The 21,185-nt window shown below is 37.0% G+C and overlaps 1 protein-coding gene across 2 annotated transcripts in view; it reads left to right on the forward strand.

The window, feature by feature from the left end:
* The window catches only part of LOC140236157 (CD9 antigen-like), a 171,489-nt gene extending 161,171 nt beyond the window's left edge, over positions 1-10,318 (forward strand). For both annotated transcript variants that reach the window (XM_072316125.1, XM_072316126.1), the window contains exons 2-7: positions 2,047-2,247; positions 3,965-4,061; positions 6,608-6,684; positions 7,380-7,553; positions 8,595-8,678; positions 10,119-10,318. In XM_072316125.1, coding sequence (XP_072172226.1) covers positions 2,047-2,247; positions 3,965-4,061; positions 6,608-6,684; positions 7,380-7,553; positions 8,595-8,678; positions 10,119-10,193 — 708 coding nt within the window. In that variant the 3' untranslated portion in view covers positions 10,194-10,318. The remainder of the gene's footprint in view (positions 1-2,046; positions 2,248-3,964; positions 4,062-6,607; positions 6,685-7,379; positions 7,554-8,594; positions 8,679-10,118) is intronic.
* The last annotated feature ends 10,867 nt before the right edge of the window (positions 10,319-21,185 follow it).

Here is a 21,185-nt window from a genome sequence, read left to right on the forward strand (position 1 = left end):
TATTTTGTGCTGCTTTTATTTTGGATTGTAATAAGTAGTTAGGCTCTATACATGCATTTGGAGGGAAATATTTTACAAATAATGACTGGTAGGGGAGAAACATGAATGTTTTATCCAAGGATTTGAAATGCCTCTTTTATAGAGGACTATATCTTTCCTCAGATAGCATTTCAAATCCAAAGGTCAGACAGTTTTGTATTCCAGACAGCACAATTCATCATGTGATACAATATGACATGGATATATCAATACCCTGAGAACTTATCTTTGAACATAAAGGCCCAATCTCAATAGGAAATGTCTGAGCATGAAAAATCATAATACTCCAGCTTTCCTTTGCACACTGCAATGAAAAATTCGAAAGTTTTGGCACTTGAGGCTAGATCCTGCAACTGTGAGTCATTGTGATGTAACAAAGGCCTGTACAGAATGGTCAAATAACTCTCCCCCATTGGGGGTACTATTTTTTGCCTGCATATGAGGAACATGTGATGCACAATCATATCCCTGATTGTTTCTTGGTCTTGGATCTTTCTGGTTTGAATCCATGAATGTTGGTATCCCTGCTCTTTTTTTCACCCCCAAGGGTTTTTGAAATCCAAAACCAGCAATTGAAAACTTTGCTGGTATTGTCAAGCTTCGAAGTGTCCTGACATTGGCAAACTTCATTCCTTCATGGCTGGTGTGTTTCATACAGTTGCCTCATATGTGCGGTGATGACAATATGCCTCTGAAATGCCTGAAGGTACCGATTATTTAGTCGTTAGAGCATAGCTATGATAAAAGTCATGGGCATATTGGTGGGACTGTAACCCACAACCTAGCTCCTGATTGCTATACAGGCACCATATCCACTAGACTACTAACTGAACTTCTGCCTGATAGCCAGTGATGGTTTGATAGCCACGGGTACTGCATTTTATTCGACTTGATAATTCTTGCATCAAGTTGTTGGTTTATTTGTAATTATTACATCGATAGAGGGCAATTTGTCACTCAGTTCCCATACAAAAAAAAAAAAAAAAAAAGTTGACGCTAGAACTGTTTATTTGGAAGAACACAAAAAGTGTCAAGCTTTTTTTTTTCTTTACCTGACAGTGTTCAAGTCTTCCTGCCAAGTCTGATCACCTGTTGCAGTTCTGATATTGCTTTCCCGTCTGTTAGATCATGTTGATATACCAAAAATACATCAAATTAGTGAAAGTGTACCAAATCATACTCGGCATGCATGCCTAGCTTGTTGGTAGTGTTCTTGTTGTTTTTTCCTTCCTAATTTCATGAGGCCATAGACAACAACGAAACAAATGTTTCTGGGCTAAAATTGCATTCACAGTGCATGTAGTCAAGAATAGTATGTACAGGAAAACACACACATTATTGTTACAGTTTGATTGAGTAAAATTGATTCTCAGTGCAAAAATTCATGAATTTAATACAATAGTCATGATGATGCACTGCAACAAATACATTAAATGTCACAAGGTACAAAGTCAGCCATGTACAAATGCTAATACAGAATGTAAGGCATATTTGCTTATTTCAAATGGGGGGGGGGGGACAGGGTTGTTTGTGTGTGTGTGTGTGTGTTTTTCTATATAAGGGAGGATTACAAGTATTAAAGGTGATATGTAAAGAGAATAATTGCTCAATCAAATGTTTGTTCAATGGTTATGGTAGCCCTGCATCAAATGTAAGAGAAAGAATAACTTCACTATTCTAAGAATTGCAGTCATATTCTTTATGCATTACTATAATTGAGTCAGATCTTGATGATAATAATTAATGTTCATTTATCTTTCTCCATTTCCTTCCATCTATCTCTCCCTCCCACCCCCCCCCCCGAATACCTCGCCACCCTTATCCTTCCCACCACCCCTATCCCTCCCACCATCCCTATCCCCTCCCATCATTGCACCCCTACCCCTCCTAACACCCCTACCCCTGCCACCACTCCCTACCCTACCCCTCCTACCATCTCTCATACCCCCTCTACCATCCCCTACCCTCTTCCACTCCCCTCTACCCTCTCTTTGCTCCCTCCTACAGCTATGTGGATGTGCCTTGCTAGGCGTGGGGCTCTGGCTCTGCTTTGACCCCAGCATGCGGGAGTACGCTTCCACCGCTGGCGACCTCCAGATCTACTACATCGCAGTCTACGTCCTCATCGGCATTGGAGGTTTCATGATGCTAGTGGGTTTCCTCGGGTGCTGTGGAGCATGCATGGAGAGTCAAGCTCTGCTGGTCCTGGTAAGTGGTGGAGATGATGCACAAATACCATGATTAGAGCCCCCCCTCCCCGCAAGCACAGCACTACCTCCAGAAGTCATGCCATCTTTACATCAGACATGTGGAACTCTAAACGAGCACAGCACAAAGCATGAGTCTGGAGTAAGTCCAAGGCATTTACCCGTTGAGGATGAGTCCCGAGTATATTCAGGCAGGTGTCTATGGGAAATGCATGTTGTAGCAAAAATAGTCCGTCCTCAATGGGTTAAAATGTCTAGCTAGACAGCATAGCACAAGTCGGAGGTAACCTCCAGAGGTTGTGCTGTATTTACCGCTGACACAGGGACTCTAGCCAGAGGTGGCATGAACACGGCACACACTTTCTCCAGATGAAGGGGACTCTTAACTGGGTATAAGAGTTCTCCGAAAGGTGTCACTTCCATTTCCCTATGGTATGCTGAGCTGAACATTGCCGCAGAATGGCGTACGATCCCTTTAGCCCTTATGCAGATGCATGACAGAAGACAGGACGGAAATGGCGAATAAGATTTCCACTCTCATTTTGATTTCATCTTGTTTTTTGTTTCTCTGTTCCATGTCAAGTCAGACTCAATCACATTTTTTTATGTTTGTTTTGAAGAAGCTAAGATGTAGACAAGAAACTCATTGTAAAGTACCATGTGATGATTAGATATATTTGTGATGAACTTGAGGTGGATTCGTACTAGTAAATATCAGTCTAATACCAATTATACGATATGTTTTCCTCTAGCCTCTCTGACATATCACAGAAAAATCCCCCGAAGTGAATTCAAACAGTCAAAGGAAAGATAAGTGGGTATCAAAAATGTGGCAGATAGACCTAAAATGCGACCCAAAGTGTGGGAACATACAAAGAGAGTGTGAGAGGATGCCCCCACCCTCCAAAAAGAAGAATGATGGTATGAACAAATTGCAATGTAGGAGCAAAGAGACAGATAAATGTTATGGGAAAGGTGATAGGTAGAATTAAAGGAAACAGGGCATGCAAAATAATTAAAAATGAAAGGGAGTAAAAGAGACTAAAACTTTTAGTATGAATTACTTTTGATAATTCATTTTCATGATTATCCAATTTTCGTGTAAATATGAAAATAAACATATATGACTGATTTTTTTTTTTTTTTTTTTTGTATCAAGAAGTCATTTTTGATTGTGTGGATATTATTTTACTGAACACATTCTGTTCAAAGAGATGAGAGGCTTGTGTGATATTCATTCAACAAGTGGAAAACTGACTGGCCCGAATTCACGAAGGTGGTACAAATGAAACCATGGTTTAAACCATGGGCAAAAACCATGGAGTGCCAAGTGTCGTTACGAAATTGGTCATTTTGTCGAAAAAATGACTGTTTCATTAACGAAATTTTCATTAAGTTACAAAATGTTGTCATTTTCTTAAAAACAATCATTTCATCGACGAAATGACTGATTTCGCAACAAAATATTCCATGTGACACTTGGCACTCCATGGTTTTTGTCCATGGTTTAAACCATGGTTTCATGTGTACCACCTTTGTGAATTCGGGCAACTGACATTCAGAAAATGACCAAAGAAATAAGCAATGTTCACATTTGGACTGTTCCTCAGAGTAATTAGTGTGTGATTTAGAAAACAAAAAAAGAAGAAATGATGCAGAGAACATATATGGTATTCACATTATATTTTCACTCTACTTCTGTTTCTGTTTTTGTGCAGTTCTTCATTCTCCTTCTCGTAATCTGTGCGGCTGAAGTTGGTGGTGGTGTCTGGGCCTACCTCAACCGGGAAAAGCTTAAGGAGGGCGTCAAACAAGGTAAGCCTTAACCGGAGGACCAGACAACGGTCTGGCCAGCATAAAATGGTCCCGCCTCAGTTGTTGCATCCATCAGAAGAAGAATTCTTTTGAAATGCCTCAAGATTATTAAACTCAAAGTTGACTGTGACAGCAGTCACGAGGTTCCCAGCTTAAAGTTTAGAACCCTATTGATTCCGCTACTGTAAAACATTATATTTTCGCGGCATCAAATTTTCGCGAATTGGAGCCAAGACCTTTTTCGTAGCATGAAATTTTCGCGAGTTGCCTCTAATACTCAGTACATATAGTGTAGACAAAAACTTTTGTGTGCATTTTAATTTCGTGAATCTTGGCTCTCGCGAAATTTGCAAAATTAAAATGCACGCGAGCATTCCTCATTTTACAGTATCATCAGAGTTTAGTGAAACCAGAGTTTGAACCAACTCGGTATAAACCAAATATTGGTTGACACATTTCTTCCTGTAATGCAAAAGTTCTAGAATTGACAAGGAACAGATGGATCTTTACTGGGCATCAAATTCAGCACGAGTTACTGACATTTTTTGGACATCAAACATATCATACAGTAAAACCTGTCTATAGTGGCCCCCCTAAGGGAAATGAAAACAGTGGCCATTGTGAACAGGTGGCATAGACACTGTTGACCACATGGCTTTTCTCTTGGGGGAATTGTGTTTAGTGGTTGCATAAGGCAGGTGGTCACTATGGACAGGTTTGACTGTCTTCGTAATTTACAGATTTGTAATTTGTAATATCCATAAAGTTTATGGATATCTCTGCTCCGAGGATATAAAGTAACAAAAATTTGTCTGTTCTCCAGTGCATATGCCATGCATTTCAATACTTTGAATCAGTTTGCATGTATTAGGTTTTGTTAAGTGAGGCAAGCCACTTTATACAAGCTCCCTTATATTTCCAGCAATGTTTCTGCAACTTTTTTTATGACTATGGATGCGTGAAGTGTTAGTAAAGTGATCTAAATCCCTCTGCGTGACTCGCTGTGTTTAGAATCACCACCTCCCCTTCCCAAAAGGTCCAAAAGGAACATTGTATGAAGGAAATAGATTGTCATTCTTGTACAAACTTTTCAGAACCAAGGATTCAGGAATTATTGGCTTTAATATGAAAGTGGTAGAGTAGGATGGTTTTTACATGCACGTGACTGAGCAAACTTGAGTTGATTCGTTGAATGATTTAATTGATTTGTTTTTAGCTATTACCACTTTATGGAGGAAGTATCGGCTGTTTGTAATGAAGCAATCATATAATTAGCAGGACTGAATGCATTGAGTGCTCTACAGAGGGAAGGCAGTGAGGATAAAATGACTTGCATAGGGGCACAACTGCTGCAGCCAGGAGGCTCGGACCAGGAGCATTATGCTACGTTTACACCATGTTCCCGATGGCCACAGTAGCCCCATCTGCCTGAAATGTAGTGCGCTGTGGGTAGGAGATACATTCTCCCTTTGAGAATGAGGTCTTATTTGTTCCACTCCAGTGAACATTGTAGCTATCAGGCACTGTTCTCACAGTGTCTGGTCAGGCTAGACTACACATATTTCTTGTCGCATCCCAATGCGGACTGCCTCCAAGTTTTGTTATGACCTATCACAAGCTGTCATGTTTTCCGGCATTCACCCTGTTTTATTACAGTCTATTAGGTTTCTCGATCATTAGCACCATGACTGCCGTGGCAAATTTTTTTGACAGTTTAAAAATCTGTCACGGCATCCACGGCAATCATGGCCTGTCACGCCTGCCTATCCCGTCTCACATCTTATGTCCATCCCGTTTTGTCCACAGTGGCCTGAAACATGACTGCCGTGGCCGAGGGAGAAAAGTGTAGATGTAGCATCACAGTGATTGATATAGTTCCTGGTTTTATCCACTGAGCCACTGGACAGCAGTTCCCTATCGGTTTAATAACTTTTGATATTTCATTTTATTTAATTTTATTTCTGAATTTCTTTTTCATACATAAATGTAAAAAAGTCAATTTAACAAACTAATTGAGCGCAGTATAGTTTGAATCTGACAGTTAAAACAGATAAATGATTAATTCAAATATCCAGCATTTTTTCTAACAAGATGCAAAATGAAAACAAGCAGGCATCATTTCATACATTTATACAAACATAGGACCCCATGTATCTGCCGTTCAAAAGACAAATGAAGCAACGCTGGATATACTGTAAAACACGATATGTTCGTGGCATGAATTTTTTTGCGAATTGGAGCCGACGGTCTTTTTTGCGGCATGAAATGTTCGCCATCTGCCACTGGCATTCAATCTTTATAGTGTAGACATGAGCTTTCGCGTGCATTTCAATTTCGCGCTCGCGAAATTCGCGAAATTAAAATGCACGCGAACATTCCTCGTTTTACAGTAGCGGAAATACAGGAGACCATCATTATGAGCAAACGCTTGAAGAGGATAATGGCCTCAGAAATGATTGTCTAAACAAGACAACATACTTATTGACTCTTGACAATACACTGACCATTGTATCATTGTTTTTTGTCCTGTCTTTCTATTTTTATAGGTATGACTGCCACGATAAAAGATGTTTATTCTGAGGATGCTGCAGTAACTGCGGCGCTGGACAGCATGCAGAGAACGGTAAGGCTACATAAAATCGGTGTAAGCATTAAAAATGAGCTTTGATGCCATATACTGTACATGTACCATACACTGCATGGCAAGCGCCACATTTTCAAAAGTTGGGGGGGGGGCGCTTTAGACTTCTGGTTCCACTTCCGGGTTTCATCAGGTAACAGGCCAAAAAAAAAAGAAAAAAAAAGGCAAAAACAAAGGCCTTACCGTGCTCACACTTCAAGGTTTCTATCTATTTTCTAATGCCACTTATGCACTTCTAGGGTAAAGAAAGTAGGGGGGGGGGGGCCAAAGTGGTGACACCTTATGTATTCCTTTGTATGGTGCAAAAAAAAGGGGGGGGGGGGGCTGAGCCCGGGCCCGGCCCCCCAAGGTTCCGCTGGCCCTGCACTGGGAAGTTGCATTCAGGTCAAATCAGTCTTGCTCTCAAGATGTTTATGCAATCCAAGGTCTGCAATTTGATCATCACACATATATTTTAATACATTGTGCACGTCATGTGTGTTATATACATACTTACATTTACTTCATAATCATGGTATAGAGGAGAAAGAATATGTTTATTCATCGATTTATTTATTTATTTATTTTTAGGGGGAGGGGGCAGGGGAGGAGGTTTCGTGGAAGTGCATAAGTTTTACAGATTGAAACAAGTTAGGTCAGTGCCTAATTGAACTTGTTCCTCACTTGTGATTCTACAGTTGAAGTGCTGCGGAGCAGACTCCCCCTTGGACTATGCAACCTCCAGGTACGCATTAACGAACCCCTTACAGGTGCCGGACTCGTGCTGCAAGTCTGTCTCAGAGGACTGTGGTACCGGCTTCAAGAGCATTGCAACACTTCTGAACCTTCCAGATGTTGGCATCCACACAGAGGTAAGTGCATGCACTTTTGCCTCCCTGGTGTTCCTGTCACTGCAGTTTGATTGCCAAAATGAGTTAGCTCCATTTTATTGATTTGAGATATCTGTGATTAAAGAAAATTGAACAAATTTGGATATTCATAATGATTACTTCAAGAATATTCCTTGTTATGTACCAAATGAAGCATCACTGGTAAGGTTAATATTTTACTCTATCTAATGATGAACTTACTTTAAAATGTTTGAAAATGGTACTTGACTCATTTTGCAGTCAAACTCATCATATGCAGTCAACACCTTAGCATTTGCAAAAGACCTTCTTGCTGTCATAATTCAGAGAGAAGAGAGCAGAGAGTCAACCATGTGAGACTTTTAGTTAGGCCTACTCCTACATGTTCAAGGTACTTTTTACCATTGAGAGCAGTGATTTAAACAAAAAAAAATGTTCAAGATATCGTGTAGGTCAGTTGTATCACAAAACATCCTACCATGTAAATATTTTGCAAAAAAAACCCCTAAAATATAAGGAGATATCACTATTTTTCTCAATAAACCATAACTGTAGACAGTTTAGTCTAGAAACATTTTTATTATAACTGTTGTTCACATTTTGTATATTCAACAATACTTAACATTAATTATACTGATTCAAATTTTTACATTGGTTGTTTCTATCCCTAACTCACATTTAAGAACTATTTTAAAGCACTGAAGCTGGGTTTTTGTTTCATCTGCAAATGGTAAATTATGCCTTTCATGTAATACGTGAACATCTATGGTCTTGTGACATAATCAACGATGGAGAAGGCGGAACGGAATATGGCACCAGATAGATTATGTAATGTTCCCGGTAGATTATATGCATTCACCCACGGTGGTTGTGACTGGGTGCATGCAGTTGCGGTATACCCTTTACCCTCTTGAAGACTAGTCCCGAGAAGACTAGTTCCTTTAACCAGTTGAAGACTAGTCCACCCTAAATTCTACTGCAATTATGCATTATTGTCTTTCATTTTCTGGTAAATTGATGGAGTTTATTCTTCATGTGTTTTAGGGATGTGCTGACAGTCTGTTCAGTTTGCTGGAAGAGAACACAATCCTTGTTGCTGGGCTAGCTATTGGAGTTGGAGCTGTGCAGGTGAGTTCCCTTTTATCATTCAATAAATAAAACCAAAACCCAAATAAAAATGTTGATTGAGTGAAAGCAGGAATATCAGTAGATCACATCAGTGAAAGTTTGAGGAAAATCACATCAGTGAAAGTTTGAGGAAAATCAATTCAAAAGTTACAAACTTTGCATTTTTTGTTGCCTTCATCATGAAGATAACTATGCTTCATGATATCATTATGGATAACAATATAAAGAAAATATAAGGAGAATTCTGCAAAATTTCATTTTTCACGAAAATTTCACGTTCCATTGACTTGTTACTGACACATAGTATTCATTCTTCCTGCTCTCTGAAGGAGGTAAGTCAAGAGTTCTTTCATTGTGCTCAGAAAAGAAAAATCATGTTAACTTTTCCTTGTATATCCTATATTTCGCTGTCCATAATTATGTCATGAACTGCAGTAAACTTCTTGTCCTGTGATGGTGACAAAATCTATAACTTTTAACGTGATTATGTGATTTTCCTCAAACTTTGACTGATGTGTTCTACTAATATTTGCTGCTTTCACTCAATCCACATTTATATTTGGGCTTTGGATTTCTTTAACAGACTATCATAGCTGGCTGATTGGGCTGACTTGGTTGATAAGTAAAATTTATGAAAGGAACGGTGGAATGAACTCAACATATCTGTGCATTATGAAATATTACATATATGATGACTGGCATGTGGAGGAACATACAAAAAGATTCATTAAAAGATTTTGAAATGATGTTGAGTGAGGTAATAAGTCATTAGACAACATTCAGGGACTTAAGACTGCCTTGAATTGGCATTTCAAATGAAAAGAAAAGTATAATAAAACATGTATTTTCCACAACAACAGTCACCATCTGTTACATTGTATATCATATGACTCTGTTGAAGTATTCTGAGAGTAAGGCATACCTTCAACTGTAATTTTTCATGGTACCAACTTTTGTAGCAAAAGCACTGAATAGTTATGTCCAAAAGTGTTCTATTAGCATTGTGTTTTGCAGTTGGTCTATTTTCTAGGTTGAACTCCATTCCCTCTAGTAAGGGTGATTTTTGTGACATGTATTGTAAACATGGAATATATCATCGTAAGGAAATTTTCCCCAAATTTCACACTCTTACCGACAAGCTAAAGGAATAACACATAGTATCTTCAGGTGATATAAAGAATATGTGTTTGTGTATTTACAGTTACAAATTGTATATATACTGTGTGCAATAATGGTGGAAGTGTGCATTTTATACGTATTAAAAAGTTATCTTGTCTTTAGAATTTTAACAAAAAGTTGACAGAAATTTAGCCCATCAACAAATAATGTCATGCATTATAAATGTATGTATATGTTGCACAAAATTTCCACTTGCACTTTTTCTGAATGAACAAATTTATGTATTTTTTCCTTTGATTCCATTTTTTTTTCCTGCTGTAGATTCTTGGAATGATTTTCTCCTGCTGCTTGTGCTGTGCCATCAGAAGACAAGATGACAATAAATACTACGCATAGAACCACGAACCACACCCACCACCCTTCCTACCACACCCACCACCCTTCCAACCACACCCAAATCACCCAGCCTCACCTCATGCCCACTGGATCCCCACCCCATGTCCCTCCCAACAATAGACTCCCTACCCAGTCTCATGTACAGATAACATTTAACTTCAAACTCTATCAGTTCCGTTATATATTTCTGCATACAGTACAAAGACTCATGAATGTGTCACCTTTTCGATTGAACAACACTTCTACCAGCTTCACTAGCTTTGCAATGCATTTGTGATCAATTTTTGTTTTCTCAATTTTTGAGTGTTATCAGTACAATCAGCAATGTAGTGAATTAGGAAGTTTTTATTCCCTTGATTTGCCATGCTTCAGTATGTTATCCATAGAACAGGTGACTTTCAAGATGTTTTCCTGTAGCAAGTTTACTTTGTCGTAGGAAATTAGGCGGAAAATCCGCAGGAGCACTCTGTATTTCCTTGTTTCAGAGTGAATGCTTACGCTATACTGACTGATGTCTTTATGTGGTAAAAACAAAGAGGTTAGAGAAACATTTGTTTTACATATTTTGTTTTTGGCTGTAAATCCTGAAGACTCGCTTGAAAACTTTCCTGGTGAAAGTTGTGTGTTCATAGTAGGGACATACGTTTATGTTGGATGGGCTTTTGAACCTCTGCTGTTTTGGTCCAATTTCTGGATTTTCATATTTTGCGTTTGATCAGGCGTTCAATAAGTTGATGACATTCTTGAAATAAGTTTTGACTTCTGTTACTCTTACATCACCTTTTTAAGAATTTTGCATTCAGTAAAAGAAATAAGATGGACATTAGAATATCATACGTGCATTTATTACCACTGATTCTATGTATACACTACTTGTACAGTTTTGAAAGTTGGACATTGTTGCCTTGTTCTTTTCTTCTTTTTTTTTTCATTTTCCAAAATCCAAAGCACAAATGAGGTGCACACACAAGTAATAATGGTCACTGTTCAAACCTGTCTTATGTTGAAGACTAGCTAATTTTGCTATAACAAGCAGTTCTAATAGACGCACCTGCCCGAGTATACTTGAGACTAGTTTTCAATGAGTTACACAGTATCTGTCTCTTTCTCTGATGAAGGTCTGTGTGTTTGTAGCTTCATTTCAAAGTCAAATTTAGGTGAAATACTTTCACAGTGGTGAATTTTCATCCCCTTGTGTATATCACAATCCCTGTGATACAACAACAGGATGTTTTTACGTACCCTGATATAGTACCAGAAATGAAGATTTGTCTTGAATCATGAAATTCTATCACTTTCCCTGATATGATGGAACTGATGGAGACTTTAATATCTTTCCATTGGTTCACAGGATCACACAAGCTCCTGGAAAATCAGTGGAGTTTTTGACAATTGTGACATCAGTGATATATGTACCTTTTGGGCTAACCTCTATGAGTGAACTTATAGTACTTGCCTAGCCTGAATGAATTTTTATTGAACAACTCTATGACATGGATATGCAAGTATGCCAACCATGTTGAATTTTTACAATAGTCTGATATGATTGACCCATTTATAAGTATCTCATTCGTAACTCTTGAAAATGAAGACCATATACGTGTATGTTCATCTTAGATAAGATATTCTCAATTGTACTGAGCAACTGATTGCCAAATGACATTTGTTGTACTCCTTGATTTCCTTCTCAGAGTGAACTGCAGTTTGAAGTTAATCCCTAAAACCTTTAAACACCTGTTCTTTTTAAAATCCTTTCATTTTTTTTTTTTTTTTTTTTGTATAGACAACAAGTACTGGTGTACCTTTTTTTAATGGGTGTGGATGAAGAGACATATTCATGTACATTCTGTGAACAACATATAACTACTGTTATGTTGTTCAGTCATAGAAAAGCTGCAGTGTGTTGTGGCAATGCAGCAATGGTCGTAGAAAATGTTCAGGTCAAACGTAAAGGACCAATTGACTTCATACACTGTAGATGGCATGTGCTAAGTACTGCACAGGCTTATGCAGACAGTGCAACAGGCAGATTTAAAGTATATTCTTTTAAGTCCATTTGAAAGAATCTCACTCGGTGAAGAAGTGATTGTGGTAGTATTGGTTTCACAAACCAATTTCCTTCATGCACTTCACTTTAGTAGATGTCTTGTTTCGTTGGATTGTTGGTGAAATGAAGTAAAAACATCACAAGAGTCTTTGTCTTCATCAGGTATCTATACATGAGTGTGATATAGGAATGCTTTTGTGTCACTAGGAGACAAATCTACATTTTGCCAAGAAAGTGGTACTAGCTTTGAGAAACTGAGAGTGTAAACACAGTGCATGGGCATCTGCTCTCTCTTCTGAATCAAATGTAATTTGATCCTAGACAATTTTGAAACTGTCTGTAAGAGGAATGACAAAAGCATGTGTTGTTTTCTATAAACTCCTTTTATACTTGATGTAGTGTATGCTGAAACATTTAAAGAATGTCGTGGTGGGAAAGATTGGCAACTATCAACACAAAAACATGTGTATCTGACAGACTGGTCGTCAGATTGCTGTAGCTTTATGCAGTGTAACCAGACATGAGGTGTTATACATTTTTCAGAAAAGCACTCTCAAATTTGTATCATTACCATTGTAATCAATAGCCATCTCTTGGACATGAGTGTCAATGCTTGTTTTGAGGATACCCTCAGAATTTAACATGTGTGTCCTGGTAGGTTGTTGAGCACAGGCACAACCAACCACACTCCTGCTGATTTGCAAAAGTTTGTATCATGTAGGTATAGTTGAATTATTTATTTCAGTTTTATGTGAAATGTGCTTCTTAGTGTAGATAGATTAAATATCAGTCTTTTAATACATACACTCCTGATGCAGCTTATGTTAAGGCTGAAATTTTAGACTATAAAGCATAGCTCTCCAGAAAGATGTATAGAAACATGGTCACTTCATCATAGACCTCTATGATTAGCCACAGGAACATAGTAGCCTCAGCAACTTTTGATCCTTGAGTGTTTTTCGCCTGAGAGGACTTGCAAAAATTTTGCAGCCTCTCCTGCTTTGATTTGCTTTTTCTTAAATAAAAAAGAAATAGAATATAAGCTAGCAAAATGTGTATGTGTCTAAAGTTCTGTCACAGTACATAATTTGAGTGTGGTCTCTATGTTGTGAATAGATTTTTTTAATATGTAACTATTAGGACATTGTACAAACGGTATGTTTTGTATCCAAAGGATGTATCAGTACGTGTGTAGATGTAATGTCAAGGGTAGTTATTATATACGAAATCTAGAGTCTGAGGTAGCGTGTACAGATGATCACAACTACGTATATGAAAAATTGCATATTTTTATATAAACGTAACAGCAAGTGCAGTATGAAATCATTCTTATTTGGAGATTTTTTTCTCTCAATCTTTTTTTTGTGTGTGGTTAATCATGTGAGAATAACTATTTGTATTTTCCTAGTCTATCGATTGCATTTTTAAGTTTAGTGCTCCTTCCATTTCATATTCTGGATATCCCTGTGTGCACAGGCCTAGCTTTGATGCATGCTCAATCTATTTTTTTTTTTTTTTTCTTTAAGGTAAAAGTTAAAGGTATGGTTTCATGTGTATCTGAGTGAAGTGGATTGTGCAGAGTTTTAATTCTCCAGTTTGCTGCAAAAATGGAGTCACTACTATTTAATTGGGCTGCATGTTCATGGGCAACGGTTAGGAGGACAAGAGATGGGTTAAATTGGACCCAGGTTATGTGAGAGATTTGTACAATGCAAAAACTTTATTTGAAGATCTATCTTACTAAAGGAGCTAAATACAATAGATTTGAGATGAAATATGTGAGCCATGGGTATTGAATAACCATGTAACAAGCTATGATTCAGTGTGTATGGAGTGGTTTTTCAACAGTTGCTTGACACTGCATCACACAGCCCACCAGACGCACTAAACCCAACCTAGCCATTTTTTAAAATTTGCTGTCATTTACATTTGTATGTCAATCCGTGTTAAAGTTATTTTGAGGTTCAGTATGGTGTAAAGGTTACACAGTATTATATATAATTTCATTTCTGGTCTCTTCTGATATTGAGACTTGTGTTTCATTGGGATAAATTTAGAATCTTGCTCCCTACTCACCCTGATTATTAGCACTGATGACAGTAGAAGACTTGTGGTAACCGAGGCGATCAGAAACATGTTATGATCGATCAATCGATCAGTCAATCAACCCATCTGAAAACTAAAACGTGTAATGCAAAACCTTTGAAGGTTGTATGAATTTGCAGTAAATGGAAAGCTTTAGAAATGATTAAATGTGTTCAAAACATGATAGTATGAGCTGAAGCAGAATTGTCGTGGAATATGGGATGTTCAGGTTGTTTTTAACAGTAAAGTGTACAAATTTGGAAGAGTATCTTCTCATTGTCTTTTACAAGAGGTTTTGTGAGTACTTGATATTTTGCGCAGAGCTGTGTATCTAGCATCTGCAGCAACTGAAATGTAAAACTTTTGCAGTTCTGCCTTGAATGCTTGCCAAGTTTGACTTCTATGTTACACCTTGGTTTTTTATGTTTTGTTTGTTTTCTACCCAAAAGTCATTAAGTACATTTAGAAAGACCAGTTGCTATAAATATAACTTTCTGGTAGGTTAACCATTGAGCTTTAATAGTGACACACACTATGTGATTACTCTTTGCTTTTCACTGTTGAGAACTTGAAAAGTCACTGTGGATTTGTTTATGTTTCAATAGCAAACTGTAAACATCTGTCCACGGGGGATTTCTTTGCACACACTGTGATCAGCATGGCTGCAGTTACAAGCGTGTATTTAGTATAATACTCTGTGGCCACAGAAAGTTGTTTTTTTGATGCATTTTTGTTCTTCCGTGCTCTGTGACCACTGACTGAAATCAGAGCATGTTCCTCATGTGGTTCATCATGGATTTCCATATTGTTTTGTAAAATTTCACACTGTGGTTACACAGAGTAGCCCTCGAGGGCAGGTTAAAGGTATTTGATAAACTGTATTTGTTGTAGAACACAGCTTCATTATGTGATGGACAATCAGTATAGGTAATAGCTGTCTGTGAGTAGCGGCCTCTTTACTTGGATGGGCAGGGCCTCGATTAGCAACTTGACACGCCTTGAGCCATGTAACAAGCAGTAGCGTGGCATTTGAAAGCATGTGGATGTGGGGGATATGTAGCATGTGGTAAGTTGCCCTATAGAGCAAGAAGGACATTGAAAGTTCTTCTTGTTGATATAGTTTTCCACTCCCTTTTGCTTTGTCATGACAAGATATGTGATTCGAAAGTGCCATTCTTTGAAGAGTGAGCCACAAGCATGAGATGTCAGTCAGGTAATTTTTATGATAAAAATTCTATCAGAATGTTCATATGCTCCTCCCTTATTCACCTGACAAAGAATAGCAACATTAACAACAAATTGGGAAGACAATGTGTATCATATTGCTCAGAATGTAGCTGCTTTACCCTCCACAAAACTGAAAAATTGTCTCCAATAACTAGTATGTATTTTGTAATTGCTATCAACTTGCCTGTCTTAAAACATTAGCACACTAGCAATGCATATCTGTGTTACAAAAAGCAGAAGCATGAATGAATCACAAAAATACCCTTGGGAACCATCCAGAAATTCATATTGCACAATTCAGAGAGTATTGCAGAGTTAGAGAAGATGGAAAAATATTATTTCCACTGGTGTAGAAGTCATTATTGGTTTTATAACAGTGGTAATGTCAACACCTGTCATTTCTTTTGTATGAAGCACCTTTACTTAAGTGTGGAATGCTCATTATGTCCGCCGCACACTATATGACTCACGACTATACGTCCTTAAGACCATAAGACCCAGTCATATGACCTGCCAACGCACACTATACGACCTGACCTCACGAGTAGGCTTACAATTGTATTGTCTTCAGTACATTTTACCTATGAGTTATTAAGCGCACTCATTTGGTACTGCGCGCACTAGCATTTTACTGTATCTTGATTGCCAGAAAGCCCATGACCGGGCGTGGAAATTCAACATGTCGAATCTCTATGACTGGCGCTAAGTCCTAGTCGTACGACTGGAAACTGGCAAGACTGGTGACGTCACACTTCTGGTCTTAAGGTCGTACGACCGGTCGGATCATTTAGTGTGCGGCGGGCTTTACACTCTGAATGTGATACATGATTTAAGTGCCAAGTCAGTGTTTACTTAATTCATTAATACAATTTTTGGCCAGCTGTAGGGAAACATGAGGAAGTTGATATTTAAAATAAAAGAACAAAGAAAAATTGGAAAATTAATGCACTGACACGTGCCACAGGTAGTGTGTCATTTCACGCCAGAGTCGGGTCTAGTTTCAACAAAACAATTTCCTCCTAATCTGTCCACTGTATTGTAAAGAGATAGTTGGTGACAATCATGCTGTGATTTCTGTGTATCCCCGTGGGTAATAAACTGAAGAGCCTCAAGTAATGGCAGTGACTGAACGAGGAAGTTTCATAATATTTAGTTACTCTCACCTCTCTACCATCCATACTCATCAGCTCTTTTGGGAAAAAGAGAGCTTAAATCTTGGCTATTAGCCTACCATTTGAGATTGTGACAAATCTCATGACCAAAAAGAAAAAGCATATAGTTCTGATGTCATTTTCATTTTTCTTTTTATGTAACTTGTGGGATATGCAACCTCATTCTGCTAGTAATTTTGTAATTGAGTATTTCTGTTTGTTTGTTTTTTTACTGGGAATGCATTTCTCTTTATGGATATAAAAACTTCTGTTGACCCAATGCAGTTTTGTTGACATGAATGTGTAATTGTCACATAGAGAACATGATTGATGATACCGATATGTATGTTTCTAAGTGATTAAGTGTTTCCTATTTTTTAATATATTATACTACTATTGTGTACATAATATAATCCTGTAATGTCTTGATTTTATCTTCTTCTTTTTTTTGCCTGTATTAAATGTTGAATCTGTATGAAAAATATGGACAATTTTGTGCATGTTTTGATCTTTTGAAGGTTAGATTTGAAAAAAATCTTGAGAAGTTTGTAATTCTTAGAAAACCTGTCAAATTTCAGGGTCTTTTCTATCTTTCAGATATGAAACAGTAGCCCTCTAAAGTTGGATAACTTTTTTTTTTTTCAATATGCACTATACATACATAATTATATATACATGTATATATATTAAGAATATATGAAGAGTTTGTTTGCAAAAACTGATAAGTCCATATTTGCCAAATGGAGATATTTGCGATTAAAGGTCAAGAAAAATAAAGAGAATAATAAGAAAGTTTTTGCTTCTTTTGACCATAACTTCAAAAATATACCTTTATATGTAGTGACCAATATATCATTTAAAAGGTATCATTTTGTACTTTATGACAGAGACCGTACTTCAAAATCTTCAAAAATGGACTTATCGGTTTTTGCAAACAAACTCTTCATATATATGTATACATACACTGTTCATGTTTGATACGTATATAATGCATACCTGATATACAATAGAATTATATCATGTATGAAATTGAATACAAATGGGATTTCATTACAACAGGCAAATGTTGTGTGATTGAGTATGTGTTTTGTTTTGTTTTTGTTTTTTTGTTTTTTCAGGAAACCTCCCACAGAATCAGGAGGCCTGTTCACACTGATCTAAAATATCACAGTACTGGTTGAATTAATGGGATTATGGCGGTACTTTGTCAATGAGAATGGTGACATACTATATTAGTGAGGGATTTAATACTCCAGTGTGAATATACCCAGGGAGATGTTGCAGCTTTTCCATTATAAGAGAGATAGAGAGAGAAGGAGGGAGAAAAAAAAAATTCAAGAGGTTTTAGCAAGAGAGTGAGAGGAAATTGGACTCCGTGTGAGGAAGTGCGAAGTCTTCTATCACAAGAATATAATCTTTATTGATGTGCTGGTGTGAAGTGGAGGAAAGAGAAAAAAACATTGCTCAGCTGACAGCCAGGTTCCAGCAGAGGTGTCAGGGAAGTTTCTGTTTTAAAATGAATTCGTTAGAGCCTTTGTTCATCACATCAACATTCTATTTTCTATTTGTGCAATGAGGAAGCAATGATTATATATATATATATATATATAAATTAAGAGTTTGTTCGCAAAAACCGATAAGTCCATTTTTGAAGATTTTGAAGTATGGTCTCTGTCATAAAGTACAAAAAATACCTTTTAAATGATATATCAGTCACTACATATAAAGGTACATTTTTAAAGTTATGGTCCAAAGAAGCACAATTTTTCTTATTATTCTCTTTAATTTTCTTGACCATTAATCGCAAATATCTCAATTTGGCAAATATGGACTTATCGGTTTTTGCAAACAAACTCTTCATATATACAGGGTGGCCCAAAAAGAACGGAACACCTAAGATTTTTAATTTTAGCAATATTGTTCCTAATGTGTCATTATTTTGTATACTATTGGAAAGGCCATTCTTTTTCCAAAAGAATGACACCAAGTTCTTTAATTTTGGTTAGTGCATCATGGTTTTAGGACCATTTTTGTCAACCCTTGCAATTTTCAGAATGTGATCATTTTGCACTCTCAGAGACACCGAAATCAGCGAGAATTCAGCTTGCCATAGAAGCAGTAACGTTCACAATGTGTGGAATGTGGCTGTCATTGTCCGTTACCATTGTGAATGAGATGACCTGACGACAATAACACTGTCCGCTCCACATTCCGCACATTGCGAACGCTACTGGTTCTACGGTAAGCCAAATTCTCACTGGTTTCTGTATCTCTGAGAGTGCAAAATGATCACATTTTGAAAATTGCAAGGGTTGACAAAAATAAGCCTAAAATCGTAACGCATTACCTGAAATTAAAGAGCTTTATGTCATTTTATTGGAAAAAGAATGGCCTTTCTAATAGTATGCAACATGATGACATATTTGCAACGATATTGCTGAAATTAAAGATCTTAGGCGTTCCGTTCTTCTTGGGCCACCCTGTATATATATATATATATATATACATATATATATATATATATATATATATATATATATATATATATATATATATATATATATATATATATATATATATATATATGTATATATATATATATATATATATATATATATATATATATATATATATATATATATTGTATACTCCTAGATGGGTCATTTGGAAGACATTTCCATTTGTTTTATGTGCAAATTTATTATTACATGTTCAATGGCAGTTTACGCAATGGAGACACGAAAATTGTCTCCTTAATGACCAGTTGTCTCCCTAATGAAGACACTTCCCCCCAATATGTCTCCCTAAGGTGCCAACTAGGGATATATATTCTTAAGAGAGGGAATTCAAGTAATATGCCACTCACAAATTATGTCAACTTCAAAAAATAGGGTCTAATCAAACAAGCATGATGGAAGCAAGATTTTGGTATCAAAATCAAATGTGACAAAAGAAATTTATGTGTGAGATTATTGTCAGCTGAGAAGTAGAAGGGCACTATCGCGTTTCTAAGATTTGCGCACAAATAAAAATAAAATAAAAAGCTAATTTAGTCAAAAGTGGATAGATTTATAAGCATTCAAATATAGGGTAAAATAGCTACCTTGTGGTCTTAAGTTTGAAAATTTTACCAAAAATTAAAATAATTTCAAATTGATACCATTATGCAGAGGAGATTGAGCTTTGCAAACATACGGATACCAATCAGTCAATATGTCTCAATACCCCCCAAAATGGCCTTCTTGTTCTCTGCCCACATTGTGAAGTTTCAATTGATTTCACAACCAAATAAGTGAGTGAGATGGTGTAATAATGCCCATACCTCACAGAAATTGAACATTTTTATGCTTTTTTGTCAAGAAATGAAAAAATTAATTTTCCATAAAATTAGCTCCATGCTTCATTTTGCCTCTCTGTTATTTCCTTTTCATTGAAACGGGAGCACTGAAGCTTTGTTTCCCATTGAATACTAACCCTATGTGAAATATCCAACAACATTTAAGATAAGGATGCAAGGTCAAAATTCACAGTACTCTGGTTTGAAATGTTTCTGGCCATATCATAAGGCAATATGTCAAGTGCATGGGTATCAAACTTGTAAGGAAAGCTTGAAATAGATTTTCATTCCTTCAATACAAATTTAATCTCATTGCCCATGAACCACTCGTAGTGGCCCCTGTTGAAAATCACTGAGCTTAGCCCATTGAATATGGACCTACTTTCGTATAACACGCATTTCCTATTACTACTCCAACCTGAGAATCCTCAAGACTAGTCTTCAGTGGGTTAATGTATGTCCAATTCAAAGTGTGTCTGTGGTATTTGCATCTGTGTGTGTGTGTGTGGTGTGGAAATGTGTGAAAATGTTTGAGTTTCTGTGCATGGTTTAGGTATCAATCATAAAATATTCTATTCTCTTTAAACATGTTTAAAGACAAGAGGAAATCTGTATGGTTCCATTTATATAAATCCTTGCCAAGATTTGACATTTAAATACTTATGCTATTAGTAAGTTAAGGTTGCCAGTGCCAAACTTCTAGCTTTGAAAGGCTGAAGGTCAATTGCAAGGTCGAAGAACTTTATCCAAATGTACACGATGGCCCCAATTTGTGGTGGAATGTAGTCTTGTGAGGGGATAAAAAAGGCTTTCCAGTTGACTATGATTGCAAGTCAATTGCTCTTACAACAAAGTAGCTTTTTTTTTTTTGAAAGCTTGACAGTTGGAAAAATTGATTACTACAATGAGTACAATTAGAAAACTTGAGTGTCGAAACCCATCCTGCTCTTGTGAGTGCTGTGAGACTCACAAGCAAGCAAAGTGCAGTCAACTGTAGCTGACTTGTTTACTGGTCTCCCTATAATTGTTTTCCTTGATTGACTACAGGGAGACGCCCTCATACAGCATAAGATGTTTGAGGTCGTCTCCTGGTAGCAATGTTTCAGTCTTCTTTGTGATAAAGGATTCATGACTCATATTTCCTT

The sequence above is a fragment of the Diadema setosum genome, chromosome 12, assembly GCF_964275005.1.
Source record: "Diadema setosum chromosome 12, eeDiaSeto1, whole genome shotgun sequence".
NCBI classification, from domain to species: domain Eukaryota; kingdom Metazoa; phylum Echinodermata; class Echinoidea; order Diadematoida; family Diadematidae; genus Diadema; species Diadema setosum.